Source organism: Falco naumanni, chromosome 8 (assembly GCF_017639655.2).
Source record: "Falco naumanni isolate bFalNau1 chromosome 8, bFalNau1.pat, whole genome shotgun sequence".
Lineage (NCBI taxonomy): Eukaryota > Metazoa > Chordata > Aves > Falconiformes > Falconidae > Falco > Falco naumanni.
The window spans coordinates 13,037,213-13,053,869 of NC_054061.1; the positions used below are offsets into that span (position 1 = coordinate 13,037,213).

Genomic DNA, 16,657 nt, shown 5'->3' on the forward strand with positions numbered 1-16,657 from the left:
GTCCACGTTATGTAGCCACCATAAAGACGTAAGTCCCAGGAAAATTCAGGGTTTGTATCTAGCCTTATGGTAAGCTTTGAAAAAGCAGGACAGCAAAACCAAGGCAGCAGAGAACATGAAATACGCAGCTTCACTTACTATCAGTTTATCTTGCATCAACAAGATGCCCTCAAAATGTAAACAAAAAACATCACCTAGAGACAGCAGTAAAGAATTAACTTTGTACTTTTAGAAAATGCTTATAAACATACAAACTATATACATCCCATCAACTCCAATTCTAACCCAAGAGTAAATTCCATACTAAGCCACACTTCCACACTAAGAGAACTCTGTGAAGAAGGGTGTCTTCAGGAACTTTTCCAAAATTCTTCAATTTTTAGCATAGCACAAAAGGCCAAATATGTTTCAGATCTAATCAAGGCAAATACAGACTGCATAAATACTTGCATTTAATACTCTCTACAGAAAGTACCATCACTCTTGATCCACTAAAGATTAGCACTTGATCATCTGATGCATGACAGCCCAAAACTGGCTAGCCTATTAGTTTGAGTTTTGGTGACACTACCTTTATTTCAACACAGTACAAACCATTCCTCCCTGTTTTGCGAGCAAACAAAATTTAGACCTTTGCCTACTTTGCTCCAGACAGCTCTAGGTCTCTGCTGCCCTGTTTGACTCACACAGCATTTCTCACCACCCTGATCAGCTCTAAGAGAACAGAGTGAAAAATCCCAGTATGACTCAGGCATTAGCTCAACTTCCCTATAGTAACATAAGTAGCATGTTGCCTAACAGGTAACTGAGACTTTCTGCAAAGGGTTATGCTAAGGGAAACATTTTACCAGTTTGAAAGGCATTATGTTTGCCACCTTCTGAAAGGAAATCCAACCATAAATACATCCATTTTACAACACCGTATCTTTCAATCCTCAGAACAGGGCAGGAGGGATTATAAAAGCTTGTTTAACCTTCATTCTGTTCCACTCTACAATCTGCCAGCTGAGGTAGCAGCCTTACAAAAAGCTGTCACTAGGCTGTTCACTGCTCGAGCTCTGCCCGACTCCAGCTCCCATACACACACTAGTGTTTGGCTTCTATTAGTTGGTATTTTAATAGTTGACCTTAATGCAGTAACAACATGATAGACAAGGTTGCAATTCAAATGCCAAATCATCCATTTTGAATCACTAAACTCATCACGTTTATCCCACACCCCACCTGACAGGAGAATGAAGTAATTACCCAAGATTTGTCCTCAGGCTAACACTAGTTCATGTTGCACTGTAGCTGCTCAAAGGCAACATCCTCTAACTGATTGAACTGAAGTTTATTTACAATCTATGGTTGCCTCTCAACTGAAGATAAATGAATACCAGTCTATTTTCCATTCACACTCCTGCAAGAAACATGCAGTTTATACGAGTGCCTACACGTTGGCTTTATTCCTTCAAAATTGGTTTTGAAAAAACATCATAGGTGTTAGAAGACTCTTTACGCCAACAAAAGCAGCCACTTGTTTGTCCTTTTGCTTATCTGTTAAGCCTCTTTTTGCACTTAAAAGTTGTAATTAAAGCAAACAACCCACCCAAGATGTAATGAAATGCAAATTGGATGGATAATTTCAAAAGGAGAACAGAAACAGCAAACAACCTAAGCAAGGGGCAACCAAATAATTTTGTCATCATAAAAAAGAAGGGAACTTGAACACACAGCAATTTACAGTTAGTACCAACATGGACACTGTTGCCGCCCTTCTGGAGACAGAAGCAGGAGCCCAGGTGGGCAGCTAGAACAGTTCTGGTTTTATCCATTGGCGGAAGAGTGCTCTTCACCACAAAATATCCCACCACCCACAAAAGTTTGTTTCTGAGGTCTGGACCCACTCCAGTTGAATTCCACATATCCCTACAGAAATGAGCAGCAATACTAAATGCAGTCTACTGCACTAGTGAAGGCTACAGTGAATTATAAACATTTAGCAGCTGATACAGGCATTTCTCCAGCCTGCAGTCGGGCATTAAACCACAAGGGACACACTCACAACTAAGTTTTAAGTTCCCTAAAGTCCCAGAAGCCCACCAAGCGTAAAGAAGTTGCTTTTCCACAAGCATTTTTCCTTCCATTAAGGATTACGAGGAAGTTATTCACTTTCAAGTAGGGCTTAAAAAGAAACTCTCCGCTGATAATAATTAAATTGGCAATATTTTCAGTGTTACTTGCATCAAGAACTTCAGCTTCTTTAAGAGCAATACAACCCAGATCCCATCTTTCACCACCCAATAAAGATTACAGCATTTGGGACAGTTAATTTACTGTAAGAGCTGAGAACAAGGCAGGACAAAAATCTCTGCTGTGCAAGTTTCAATGCCCCAAAAAACATCACTGAAGTAGAACTAGACAGGAGCATGATATCAGACAGGCAAAACCCACACAGAAAAACATTACTTACAACTCTCTTCATTGTCTCAGGAACCACATTTCCTAGCCCCTCACAAGACATTTCCACAGTCCAATGCACAAGTCTTGCTTAGCATTAGCAGCATCGATCAGGGAAGAACTGGATGAAGAGGACTGCAAGGAGGCTCTCCAGAAGGATCCTGTTTACGTACTTCGTCTCCCTTCTCCTAAACATTCATTCTACTGCCTCGCAAAGTCAGCATAATTAGCAATCCAAATACATAAAAAAGCTTAATGGAAAGCTCGCCAGATGACTGACACCATGAAGGTATTGAAGATTAATACTGCATCTTAGACTACCTTTTCTTTCAAGCACCTGCATAATACACAGGCCAAACAGCGGAAGAACAAGACAGCCAAAGTGGAATTTTTATCTAAAATGCAAACCTTCTTTAGTGAGACACAAAACCAATCCAGACAATCTCTGAAGCTGGAGTCTGTCTCACAAAAGATACTGCTTTAACAAATGAACTAAAATCTCCTGTTCCTGTCTACCTAAAAACAAATGACTTGTAGAATTGGAGAACATTCTCAGATATCATCCAGTGCCAGTTATGTAAGAACAAATGAAGGCACTATTCCTGTAAATGATGTGTCAATACACGAAGACATGACTAGTCAAAACACAGTCCACCTGAAGTACAAGAGAAATTTGTTAAGCCCAGAGACCGATTATTACTTCCAACAGCTGAGTGTATGGTGCCCTCTCTTTGCCCTCATCCAATAGCAGGTTGCATCCATAAACATTCAGGTTTTGTATGACCTTTGTTTCCTCCTTGGTGAACGAAGTTCTCCAACTACGCAACTTGGAAGAACAATATGAAAATTAAGAGAAAACAATGGCAGAAAAACTCAGGAATGAAACCATAAATGATACATGAGAGAATGGCGACAAAGAACAAGGTAAGAAGAGAGTGAAGGCAAAGCAAATGGCCTGGTTTTTTTTAAGAGAAGCAGCAGAATGAAGATGTGATCTTAAACTTAACAAAGACAAGGCACAATACAGCCCATAATTAGCTCAACAGGAAACACAAATATTTATTGAGTATACTAGAACTTCAAGCCCTATTTTCATACATCTAGTTGGTAGACCTTGAAGACAAGCACTTCTCATACGATCACAGTAATAGTTTTGATTATACCAACTACATGTTTGAAATAGCTAGGAGTGTCATGTGTATGTAGGTTAGACATAAATGTTGCAAAAACTAGCATTTGGTTCATCTACTGCAGAGATGAAGAGGATCTAAAAGGCTACCATACAAAAAAAAGGTAAAAAAATCCAAGCAACCTAACTCGGTTGTATCATCACATTTACTGATTGACACATCAATGACTGGGCAGCAGAAAACCACCTACTAAAAGAAACAATTTCAGTTATGCTACCTCAGTGAGATGACCGACACGTTTCGTTTGTTAGATGTTGCATGTTTAAGTACTTCAAAGAACTGCCTTAACAACAAACTAAATTTCTTTAACATACCGATCCCAAGTATCACCTGCCCCTAACATAATATTCCTTTCCTCCAGAAAAGGCTTTACCTTGAAAGGCCTACTGCAATTACGGTTTGCTTAACAAAAACAAACAAACAAACAACATTTGTGCATAAGTTCCAGTTGTCCACTGTACGGCCCACTCTCATAACATAATATAGTTCTACCTCAGACTTGAAGGAATAGAAGGATTCATTGATAGGAGATCTAAAACGAAGTGCTAGGAAAACCAAAGTAAGAAATAGGTATTTCAACCTAACTTAAGGCAGTTCTGGAAAGCAGTGCACTGCTGCTTCACACCTATTAAAAATTAGAATCAGTTTTCCGTGCTGCCTGCTTCCTTCCCCGTAAAGGTGTCCTGGCTCTCTTCTGCTTTGAAAGGGCAACTCTAAAGGAGAAGACTGTTGAGACCCATCGTAAGAAACTTATCTCCAAAAAGTTTTACAAGTAACCAGAGCAATCAGTAGAGTCTAATAATGTTTCCGGTATGCCTATCACTCCCAATATACATATGCATTAAAGACATAAATAGCAACGGGAATATCAGGAACTATATTTAATAAAAGGCTACTGGGGTAGATGAGATCAATTCTGGCAGTCCAGTAATCTTTAGACTGAGAAAAGCTTTCAATTGGCTAGGGTACGCAGAGACAAAAATATGATTTAAAAGTCAGGGTTTATTTCCATTTGTCAACTGCAAGTTAATGAACTATGAAAAATACTAGTTACCCGTTATGTAAAAGCTAGTTTGGGTATCAAACCTAGAAGTCTATCACTTAAGTTTACATATTAGTAACACAAATCTGTATTGTTTTAAGCAAGCAAAGTAAACCCACTTTTTTCAAATCAAAATTCTATAGCAGAATTACTACGATGAATACATATTACTACTCAATTTGTATGCAAAAACACAGTACAGTTAAAAGAGTATTTTTTAAAAAAATAAACATGAGAGAGGGAAAAAATCCCATTTAAATTTGTAACTGTACATACATAAACATCTAAACAATACATCCTGGGGCAAAGTGTTTTCACATTACTACCATGTAAAGTCTTAAGCTCTCATCTTGAGGCCCCAATGTCTCTTAACTTTTGCTTCTCCATTAAAAGAAACAAAAGTGAAAAAGCACCTTGCTCTGCAAAGAGCAGTCGAAGGAGAGAACCCACTGAATTGCTTCAGAAGCATTTCACATCTGTCTACAAACACACTGAATTAAAGTCAACAAAGCACGATAACTTCCAGTGTTGTGGTAAGCGTTAAATAAAGTCTGTTGTAAATGACTATGATCAAAACTCATCTTCACTACCATGTCAGACAACAGTAATCTCTGATTACCTTTCTATGCTTTGCTCTTGTACTCAGTATCATCCTTCGTGTTTTGCAAAAGCCAAAACCAGCAAGAACTGAAGCAATTTTTATTGCATAGATATAAGTTCAAAGACTATAATAATATGTTGAAATAATGTAGAGCTAAGTATATATATTTCATGCATGTATCTAAACTGAGGTTTTAAATTATAATATTCAATATAAAACACATTTAGATCATAGCTATTTGAACATAAAGTACATGTATTTAAAACAGATTATGCAATAACCTATTTTTAATATACGATTAACTTGGTGTGATAAAGCGCAATATGGAACATATTGCTTTAAAGTGGTAGGCACCTTACTGAAAAAAGCATCCACAGAAGCCAAACTATCAACTGAATGGTTTACTCACCTCCTGAGCTAAGCAGACTAGAAAATGCTTATTTCACTTAGAGCTCTAAAAACATGGCACAGGACTGCAGCATAGGTAACTCTTTGGAAATAACACATCATCAAGAATAGATGTTGCCTCTCCATCACAAACTCGGCACCAAGAAAAATCTGGTTAAATATATACGACAGTTCAAATTAAGTAACACGTGACAATCCACATCTAAGTGAAATATAAGAAGCTTACTACTCAAAGACTTTTACAAATCAATGTTATGCTTGGTGTTTTTCAAAGAGGTACACTTGCCTGAAATCCAAGCTCTTGTTTCTGGGACACTTTCAAGACAGAGGAAAGACAAGGGCAGAGTATACATAGAATTGAGTTTGAAAGAATACCTCAAGAGAACTGGTTAGAATACCCCGGGCAGCAGTGATTTTTAATTTGTAACCACTGTCAACCTGGATCTACTACTGCAATCATTACCCAAGTGGAAACCAACTAATGGATACCAAACAACATGCAAATATACCAAACGTTGTATTAGCTTACAGGACACCGCTCCACCAAGTCAGAAGCCCTCTGAAAGACTTCCAACTCCCAGGAAACTGAATCACAGAAGTTTATGTAGCCAGGATGCTGATGCAGACTTTGAAGAATTACCCACTGTAGAGACAGAAGAATCTCAAAGTTGATAAGCCTGAATGAAGAGTATACAGGTGGTCCCCCTAATAACAGAAGTGGGAAAATACCCCTCACCTTTTCATTGGAAAGGATTTACAAGTGAATTTGCAGAATTTCCTTCAGTTTTCTGCAACTTTGAGTTCCATCAAGGATATAAAAGCAAACTTTAAAAGACAGAATGCTTTAAGTTTAGGCTTCCTGCTGACTACCAATTCTACTGGCATGCTTATAAAACCGAAAGTCTGTTTAAGCTGAAATTACAATTATCTTTTAATTTTTACATCTGTTGCTATTATTAGTTTCAAGTGTCAATTGCATTTTAAAGTAGATGCTTTGCCAATATATTTGGAAGTGTTACACAACTGCAAAACTTTATGATTAAAGTAAAATGCCTTGAATATGGACTTCAAGATCATCCACATACCAGTCAGACCCAAGACACATGGAAAAGAATGATACTGTTTATTAATGGATGAACTTTAAGCCAATTCCACATCAAGATGGACAAGATCCATCAGTCCCATAACAGTAAAGAAAAAAAATATTTAAAGCATACTGAAAATTTCACCTCCACCCTGTCTCTCAACACTTCAAGCCAAGTCAAGTCAAGCTACTCTGAGAAAGCAACGGTAATCCATGCTGTTGGAAGACAGAAAAGGATACTGTAAGAAGAAAGGACAGTTTAACCATCATCTGTTGTATCACAGTCTGACAAAGAACAGTAGTAGACTACAGCTACTTCAGGAAAGTTTGAGGCACAATCCACAGGCGCCCTATTTACCAGCAAGATTAGGGTTTACCAGTTTGAGAAAGGGAAGTCACACTCCTTGTACTGGCTCAAAATCAGAAGCAGATTGACGAATGTTTTCAGTATAAACAGCAGCTTTAACATGCCTTATACCCATTTCAGCAAACCCCTAAAAGCTAGTCCAGTTTTGTCAGAGATTTTCACTTTCCAAGTGGAAACCTGGGAATGAGTAAGCCTTTCAAGAAACATTTGATAAGTGACCGCAAATAACACTCAAAGGTTTGAATGTAGAGACACAAGACAAACTATTTTCATACAAACATTACAAAATCATAAAAAAAATTTTAGGATGAGAGCAATATCACGACAACTTCTGATCCAACCCTGTCCTCTAAGTAAGGCTACATTTGACACTATGCCATTCAATATATAACCTCTGTCAATCACAAGCAAAGTACCTGTAGTAATTTACTCTCTTACACACACACACACAGACATCACACCTATGGTTCCAGTGTTCTGGGGATAAAGCAAATATCAAAAAACAAACAAATGGTTGTTACTTAAATGCTAGAATTTCACCAAGCTCCTTTACACATCTGAGAAAAACCACAAAAGAGAATAGGTGATGAACTGTAGGAACACCTTGCACACTGAGTGTAAGTTAAAAAAAATAAATATCACACCAAAACACAACCCTGAGTAACAGATATTTCTTTACTGTTGATAATGTGTATCACTGAACATCAGTACTTAGAAACTACACCTTCTGCAGACAAGGACAACCAAATGTTGTCCCTGCTTATTAAATGAAGTTATTAGTAAAAGAGAACTTAAAAGGCAGGAGAAACGTGACACATTTTCTCAAAACTTCTGCTATTTTCCTTCTCGCATCACGCATCTTAAATTTCTCAACTTGGGTGTACCTTCCCCCCTGCATCATTCTTGGTGTATATGGTTACAACACACTAGATTCACCCTGTGGAGTTTATACCAACAAAATGAAAGCGTACATAGACTGCAACTTTCAAGAAGTGTTAAATACAAATGATTTACAAAACTAACAGATGTTTTGCAGATTAAGATAACACAAACTAGAGAATGGATGCAACAGTCCATTATTTACCCTTATTCTTTTTGAGTAGAAAGGTCCATGAATAAATCAGGAAAAATATAGGATTCAAGAGTCGCCAAGAAAGCAAGCCATAACTGAAAACTGCTGCTAGAATTATAAGAACTTGAAGCTGTCTGTAAGAGTTTATTTTCATCATATAATGCTGCAGGAAGTCTTTCCTCCTCTTCCACAACCAAATCCCAAGATATAATTTCAAACACCTGTCTACTAGCAATGTACTGGGCATCTTTTGGGTATCTAAGATCAGAAAACAACTTTTTGCTCTCCCCTTTCCCCTCAAAAGCTATTGTCACACACAAGTGGAAAGGGAAATAGCTTAGAGAAAAAGACAATAGGAAGGCACGTGTCCATCACATCTGTAGGATTAGAAGGAAAATTTTAGTCAAATGAGAAAGCAATAGAAAGTCCAAGTCCTGAATGTTGGCAAAACAACAGAACATAAATTTAATCCCCCTTGTGTCCTTAATCTTTGGGAAGGGGGAAAAAATGCAGAAATAATTATCCTCTCTCCAGAAGAGCAAACTAAAAACTAGGACTTATTAATCCTACATTTTAAGGTTTACAAATGCTATGCTCATCAGGTATTTCCTTCCTCCAGGTGCAGAGCAAGATTTACACTAATTCGGAGCCAGCAGGTGGCATTCACATCTCACACACCCTGAGCAAACACGGTGTTAGGCAAATGCAGGACACGGGCAAGCTCACAAGCCTTATTTAAGCCCCATACCTAACAAGTAGTTTTCAATGACAACTTGTACAAAGGCATGGGATATTAACTACAGTCGTGCATGAAGCATTCTGCCATCCGCTCTGACACAACAGGACAGGATTGCCGCCTGCTGCCTGCCTGATGGCTGCCTGCACATCCTGTCTCTCCTCAGCACCACTCCATCAGCTATACCCAGAACTCCTCACATCAGAACTTTATCCTAACATACAATAAGGCACGTAAAAGGTTATTACTACTGTTGCCAGTAAGATCACATTTCTAGTTAATACAACAAGCCTTTAGAGCAACAGAAGTGGGGATACGTGCCTCTTTAGATGATTATTTACTGCGTAAGAATTTTTTTTTTAACTCAGTAGACATGGGCTCCCATTCTCTGCTGATTTTCAAAACTTCCTGTTCAGCTGACAGGTACACAAGACTGCCATTAAAACAGAGAAAATACTTCCTTACCTCAAATAAATGTAGTAATAAAGTCCACTGAACACTGAGGTGCTTGTGTTATCAACTCCTAAATGGACATCCTATTTACAGGGGGTAGGGTAGGAGAAGAAATCAGGCCTTTAATACAAACACCACTGACTTCATATCAAAGTCCACAAGAATAAAATGCAAAGTCAGTGCATCATTTCAACAAAGGAAACAGAATGAAGAAAAAAGAAAAAACCCAAAACAAACCAAAAAAAGAAACTTTAAAACCAGAAATATATGGGGAACATTTTTGCTTTTCTTTCACCTTGAAGATCAAGTAATTCAGAACATGACTTGAGAAGGCTAAAAGAGTTCATTGGACAGGTTTTTAAAACATTGATTAAAAGAGTCTTCTTCGTACTGTACAGAAGTAGCACCCCCTCACAGCCCTGAAGGGAAAGCAGAAAGGACTAGGAATTATTTTCTTCCAAGTATATGATGAAAACAGTATTAACACATGCAGTAAACGCATCAGCTGCTTTTTGAAGCTATTGAATGAGTAAATGCCAATACAAAACTTCACTTTTGTTAAGTAAGAACTGGCAGGTTTAAGATATTGATCCCCCTTCATTAGGAAAGTTTATAAGATTGCATGAATCTTGAATGAGATAGTTTTCAGTAACCACCTGTCTCCACTATCTTCCATACTAGAAATCCCAGTGTTTTCATGTAAATGCAGGCTGAAATGTACATGGGTTTGATACAACCGTACCCCTCCTTTTTTTTTTGTTCAGTGGAAAAACTTGTTACAAGAATTCTAGGCCTGCCTCTAGATACACTAGATGCAGAAAGAAATTAAATAAAAATGTTGATGCTCTACAAGTTCACATGCTGCTACACAAAACAAACATATAAAGAAAAGCTGATACCCAATACTATCATTCAGTCACTTCCAACCGAAGTCATAAAGTCTAAAATAAAATTTAAGTCTTAGGTATTCATGTAACACCTGTTTTCTGATAATGCTTCAATTTCTTACAGGTAGTAAGTTCTTGGACTATTCCTAGAGTTCATTTACCACTGCATTTCCTGCTCTGAGATATCTGAACAGAGACTCCTATTCATCTACAAGTATTTACTTGTCACCAGCCAAGTATTACAGACCTTATGTCTAGAAACTCAATTCCTGTCCACGCACTCTGAAGAACTTGGCTTTTAGAATTTAAAATTCATCTTCTGGAATCTCATGTAAGAAGCACCTCTGAAGGAAGTCCAAGATCATTATGAATGGAGAGAAAGAAGTAAGTGGCTCCACTGCATAAGAGAATCTAGGAGTAATAGCAGAAGCCTTCATATATCACTTCTTCACAGTTCTTACTGTGAAGACTTGCCCCAGGGCCTGTGCTTAAAAACAGGGGAAAACGAGATGCCTGCTTCCACTGAAGGCACAACAGAAAAGCAGCAGTTTGCCTGCTACAGATGACCTTTACTGCAAAGTGCTGCAGTAGGTCTGGCTGCATCAGGATCTTTCTTGTACAAGAAAACTTCGGGCAAACGAGGGGATGTTTGGGGTCAATGAGTGCTTAGTATGATATGACTTTTCAGGAGCAAGGGAGAAGCTGGCATCTTCCTTCTTCACACCTATAGACACCCTAAAAGTACAGAAGCATGTTTGTCACCCTGCTAACCAGGGAAACAATGTGATTTTTGATTTTGCTATTACAACTTCAGACCTATAAAAGAATCTATGTTACCTAGCACTACATCTGAAGTTGTAATGCCTCCTGGCCTGCTTTGAGACATTTAATATTTCATACTAGAAGCAAGTAGTTTGCAGATTACATTTTAGTACGCGGCTTCAAAAGGCAAGCTGGTAACATTTCAAACGACAACAACTGAAAAACTTAAAACTTAATTCCGTAACATTACCCAGAACTTGGGTTTCAGAAAAAGCCTGCTGTTTCAAAAACCAATGACGAAGCTAGGTTCAGGACAAAAGTGCTGGTCCCTAATGGCTTTCCTTTTAGAAAGCATTAAGAACGTTGCTGTTACAGAAAGTTATTAAACAGCTACTAGTAATGTAAAAGGGAGTCATAAAAGGCCTATGACCACGCATGCAGCTTAAGGGGGGGGGGGGGGGGGGGGAGTAGCACTGCATTTTTTGCATACCTATTATTTTAAATAATAACCCCAGTCAATTTTCACTTTTCTCTCATGTACTTGTGTAGTCCTTTTATGTCTAGAAAGCAAGCAGTAAGAGGAGGAGGTATTTTCACCTGTAAATAGCAGTCAGATGGTTAACAAGATACATTAGCACCACTGGTGAGTTCCAGACTCCCAAGAACCCCTTGCTGCAGGAAGGCAATGAGAGGAGCAACCCCAGGCCTCACAGTATGGTAAGGCTTTACGCTATTTTGTGGTAAGAAACTGTCGTCGTCGTCCCTCACCCCTCCAAAAAAAAGGTTATCTAAGAACCATTAAACTTCATTTACTGCAGACAAGGAGCAATCAGGTACTAAGAACTACTTCAGGACTGTAATAGCGTGGCTTGAAAACCATTATTCTGAAAAATAAGGTTACCTAGGCAATGTAACACACAAGGCAACGAGAAAAAGCGATCCCAGGGTCTGTACGTCTGTACAAAGCCCGGGATAAATGCTAGCGTTTGCTGCTCAGGTCCTTTCCCCGCGGCAGCCAGGGATGCTGGAGGCCCGACGTGCATCCCAGCCGAGCCAAAAGGATGTGCCCACGTGCTCGCCCCCCTCCGGCTCCCCTATTTTCTCACTCCCAGGGGACAGTACTTTCGTTAGGGGCAGCACCGTCCGGCGGGCGGGCGGGCAGCTGCCGGCCCCGGGCAGGGCCCGCTCCCCCCTGCCGCGCTGGGGCCGGGGGCGGGCGAGAGGGGCCCGGAGGGCCTGCCCGCCCCGCCGCGCTCCCTCCACCCCCGCTACAAGGCTCGAGGAGGCGGCTGCCCGTGAGCGGCTGCCTCCGGTCCCCGGGGATGACGCGGGGGCAGGAGGCGCTCGCTCCCGGGCGGACCCACGGCTCCGGCCCCACGGGCGAAGGGGGGAGGGGGGGAAGGGAGGGATGCCTCTGCCGTCGCGCCCCCCGGCCCCTCCCCGAGGGCCGGAGAGGCGCAGGGCGCCCTCGCTGCCCCCGCCGCCGGGGCGGGGGGGGAGGGTGTCGGGACGGCTCCCCCGTGAAATCTCACCTTTTAGAGAGGTCCATGAGGACCCCAGAAAAAAGCTTCTCTCCCAGCCGGAACGAGACCACCAGGGCGTCCTCGATGATGTGATCCAGGGTGACCCGCACCTCGGAGCCAGGCAGCAGCGGAGCCTCCGCCTCCCCTCCGGCCGGAGCCACGGGCACCGGGGACTTGGGCTCGACAGCGGCGGCATCAGCAGCATCCGGCTCCTCCTCCTCCGGCCGGGACGGCTCCTCCCCGGGCTCCGGCTCCGCGGAGCCCCCAGTAGCCGGCGGGCAGGGCTGCGGCTCCTCCTCGGGAAGTTCAGGGTGCCCAGCAGGCGGCGGGCAGGGCTGCGGCTCCTCCTCGGACTCCGGGCTAGGCGCTCCGCGGTGCTCGGCCAGGGGCGAGCCCTCCTCCGGGGTGGAGGGCGGCAGCTTCTCCGTCCTCTCGGCTTCCGGCTCCCGAGTCCCGGCCGGGCTCCGGGCGAGCTGCACAGGCGGCGGCTCCTCGGCCTCGCCGGGAACAACCTTCCCTCCGTCGGCCTCCTCCCCATCAGGCACCACCGACTCCACGGCCTCGGTGACGGCAGGGAGAGGGTCCGCACCGGCCTCGCTGCCTGGGATAGGCTCCATCTCAGGCTCGGCTTCGCCAGCCCCCCCATCGCCCGGCACCGCTGCAGTTGCTGCCGCCTCCGCAGCCATGGCCGCCATTTTCTCTGCTGCTTCACCGCCGCCTCCCTCCAGCAGCGGGATCGATAACCACGGCCTTCCCCGCCCGCCTGGGAGGGAGAGCCCGCCCCCTAGGCTCGCATCTGGCAGCCTATTGGCGGGCGCCGTGCAATTTTCTGCTTCTACTGGAGAGCGGAGTAGTCCGTCAAGCCCAGTGGGAATTTCTCGTTGGCCAGCGGGGACTTCATTCAATGAAGAGTCGGGAAGAGGAAGAAGGGGCGTGGCTTAGCACTTTACAGGCCGTTAGAGATTAGAGGGGCCGGGCCTCCAGGGCTGCTCCGCTATCTCATTGGTGGCAGGAGGAGCCGTTCCCGTGGGAGGCCGGTAATTGGCGGCGCCAAACGTCTGTTAGGGGGGAGCGAGGCAGGAGCCGCGCGGTGGCCGGCATGCGCGCTGCGGGCAGGCGGCCGGGAGAGGGCGTGAAGGAAGATGGCGAGGGCAGGAGGGTGGCGCCGGGGGGGCAGGGTCGGTCGGTCGGTCGGTCGGTCGGTCTGTCCGTCTGTCCTGTAGCGGCATCCCCGGGGGGGAGAGGCTGTCTCTGCCTCCCGGCTGCTAGTGCACCGCGCCCGTCGCCGCGCGTGTGCAGGCCGGGGGGGGGCACTGGTCTGTGGCGCCACCTGCCCCTGTGCGGTGGCGGTGAGCGGGGCCCACGCTGAGGGGAGGGGGGTGGGTGAAAACCTGTGGTGAGAGAGAGGGAAAGCGTGAGGGAGGCAGCGGGCCTGGTGTCCTTTGTGAAGTAAATCAACACGTTAAACAAGTGGCGTGAATTTGGTACAGCGGATAAAGGTGAAAAGCGCAGAGCTGTGAGGAAAAGTGTTAACCTCTTCCCTGGAGATGTACTGAATCGGTTGCTACTGTGTGGGCATTTGTTCCCCGCAGGTAGGAAATCTGGTATTTCCTAAAGAAAAAAATAATGAAAAAAAGAAAGGTTCCAGTCCATGTATGATTTTACATTTTGGGAGCCCGAGCCCTTTGTAGAAAGGAAGGATTTGTTGGAAGGATGGCTGGGTAAGAAAAGTAGATCAACTGGAGGCAGAAAGACAAAAGTGATGTTAAAGCACAAATGGGTTTACTTTTCCTAGTGCTATTATCAGAGCTATACTGTGCGGCAACAAATGAAATTTTCTGAGAAGTGAAGAGTCAAATCTTACGGATTTTCTTTAAAAATAAAGTATTTTTTTCTTTCACGTTAGGGACTTTTATTGGCTGGCTTCAAAATTGCTACCAACCATATGATTAGAATAAAAATGGAGCTACACTGTGGGTTGTCAGGTAGAAAACTTAAAAATAATGGGCATGAAGAAGTAAGGAAATTTTTGCAAGATGTATGAGGAAAAAAACCTTGATCAAATTTAAGGCCTGGTACTACACACACCTTTTTTTTTCTTTTTTTTTTCTCTTCATAGTAGGAAAAGTGAGTTATATGTAGTTAAAGTACTACAGTAATGCAAAGATGATTTTTTTTTAATAATATTAAATGAGGACATGGAATAAATAGTCTTCTGTAACACCAAAAAAGTAATGTATAAGTATGCAAGTAAGACATGATCTTGCAAGATTCTAGTTGTGGGCTTTTAGTAATAAAGGCATGATTAACCTACTCTGTCCTGATCATAGTTGTTTAACTTACCTAACAGACATAAAGACTCTTTCTTTTGTATCTGATACTGATTTACTTTGCATGGTGAGCATGTTTGCATTATTGATGGTGTAAAGTGTGTAAGGAACATGTGGGAACATCAGGAAGAACAGCTAGACACATTTCTTGGAGACAAATATATTTGAAATATAGTTAAAAGAATTTGCTAATGATTAAACTGCTTAATTTTTGTATGTTTTATTACTACATCTGTTAAATCAATGGTTTGATAGTGTGGATGGGTAGAATAGAATAGGTTTATTGGGGAGGGAGCAGTAGATACTGAATTACAAATGTATTTTTTTCCAGCCACGTTTGCAGCTTTGTCAGTCTGTATCACAGAGAAACAGCAGATGGATACAGCGTGTGATCTGTGGCTTAAAAGGAATCAGATTTGGTGAGCTTTTCCATAACTACCTACCATTAATATTACTTCCTAAGTCATTTTGTTAGACCATATTTGTAAAAGATCTGTATTCTGTATCCTGAGGCCATAATGCTTTGAAAGATGGCAGCTGTCTGAGCGCCCCTAAGGCTCAATGTGTTCTTTGGCAGAATTCTGGAGAATAACGAGAAGATTTGTGTTGCTACTGAGTTACCTTCATTTCAAAGCTATCCGTGTGGAAGGATTTCAGTTCTAATTCAGATCTGAGATTACAGGTTTTCCTGTATGTTCTGCCAAGGAGAATGCAGTAGTGGCTCTGGAAGATTCACCGAAGTTGCAAATGATTCGTAAAGAGTTCTCAACTCAAAGAGGCCTGGTATAAAAGAAATAGTCATAGAAGTGGAAGGAGGACTCTGCTGTTCTTGCCTCTCATTATTTTTGTTACGTGCGATTATGACAACATATGACATACAGAAAATAAACATTTGTTTCCCAGAAACCTTTTACCTTATTCAGACAAGTAGTAGGCTAGATTAAAGAAACATATTAGTGAAGATCGCTCATACGTAGCACTAAAACTGTCTTTACGCTGCTCTCCTACGCAAAGAATTTCACTGTGCTTGGAGGTACTCCAGCTGTATTTCAACAGTAGACCAAACCATACTCCGCATGCACAGGATTGTTGTGTACATTAGAAGTATGATCATCTGCTCGAATGCTGGTTTTGTTGTTAACTGTTTTAACACTAGTAGTAATCTATTTATTTACCCCAAGACTAATGTGAGGAAAAGGCATCACATTAGCTAGAAGGGCTCGTAGGGTACAGGGATATGTATTGTCATATATTCTGTACTATTTTTTGTATTTTTTTTTTAATCAGGACACCTAGTACTATATTCCAAAAGCTTACAAACACTTGCACTCAGATAAATGTTTGCAAAATTGCAAAAAGACAGCTTTCACGCAGGGAAAGCCAGAACTGTCATGGTCCTTACTATAAAACAGCATGGCTTGTGTAGATACTAAGTGATTTTGATTGTGCTAGCCGGTCGGTTCAGTTAGCCACAGTTCATTTCTCTGGTGCTGCTGTGCCATGGCATAGAAGGGCGGCAGTAAATTCTGAGACTACAAGAAATTGCAACTAGTACAAAGAGGCTACTCACTTGAGCTGATGGGATATTGAGATCCAATAGCTCAGCTCAGCAGGCCTTTTGTTATGTTAAGTTCAGACTAACATAGAGGATGGGCATAAAATGGAAGATTTCCTCTTGTAAAACATCAGTGAGGTTAATGCTTACTGCAATCCACCTTGTTGTAGGTGTTGCTCAGGCAGACCATTACCATTAAAATGCT

General features: G+C 42.2%; 2 protein-coding genes across 9 annotated transcripts in view; one reads left to right on the top strand and one right to left on the bottom strand.

The window, feature by feature from the left end:
• Positions 1–13,352, bottom strand: part of PWWP2A (PWWP domain containing 2A) — a 38,597-nt gene extending 25,245 nt beyond the window's left edge. For all 4 annotated transcript variants that reach the window (XM_040604070.1, XM_040604072.1, XM_040604069.1 and 1 more), the window contains exon 1: positions 12,577–13,352. In XM_040604070.1, coding sequence (XP_040460004.1) covers positions 12,577–13,262 — 686 coding nt within the window. In that variant the 5' untranslated portion in view covers positions 13,263–13,352. The remainder of the gene's footprint in view (positions 1–12,576) is intronic.
• Positions 13,353–13,516: 164 nt separating this feature from the next.
• The window catches only part of FABP6 (fatty acid binding protein 6), a 45,695-nt gene continuing 42,554 nt past the window's right edge, over positions 13,517–16,657 (top strand). For 3 of the 5 annotated variants that reach the window (XM_040604076.1, XM_040604078.1, XM_040604077.1), the window contains exons 1-2: positions 13,680–14,159; positions 15,229–15,316. The gene's annotated coding sequence lies outside the window, so the exon portion shown is untranslated. Of the gene's footprint in view, positions 13,605–13,679; positions 14,160–15,228; positions 15,317–16,657 lie in introns of those variants that run through there. The other 2 variants (XM_040604079.1, XM_040604080.1) reach the window with 1 other exon arrangement.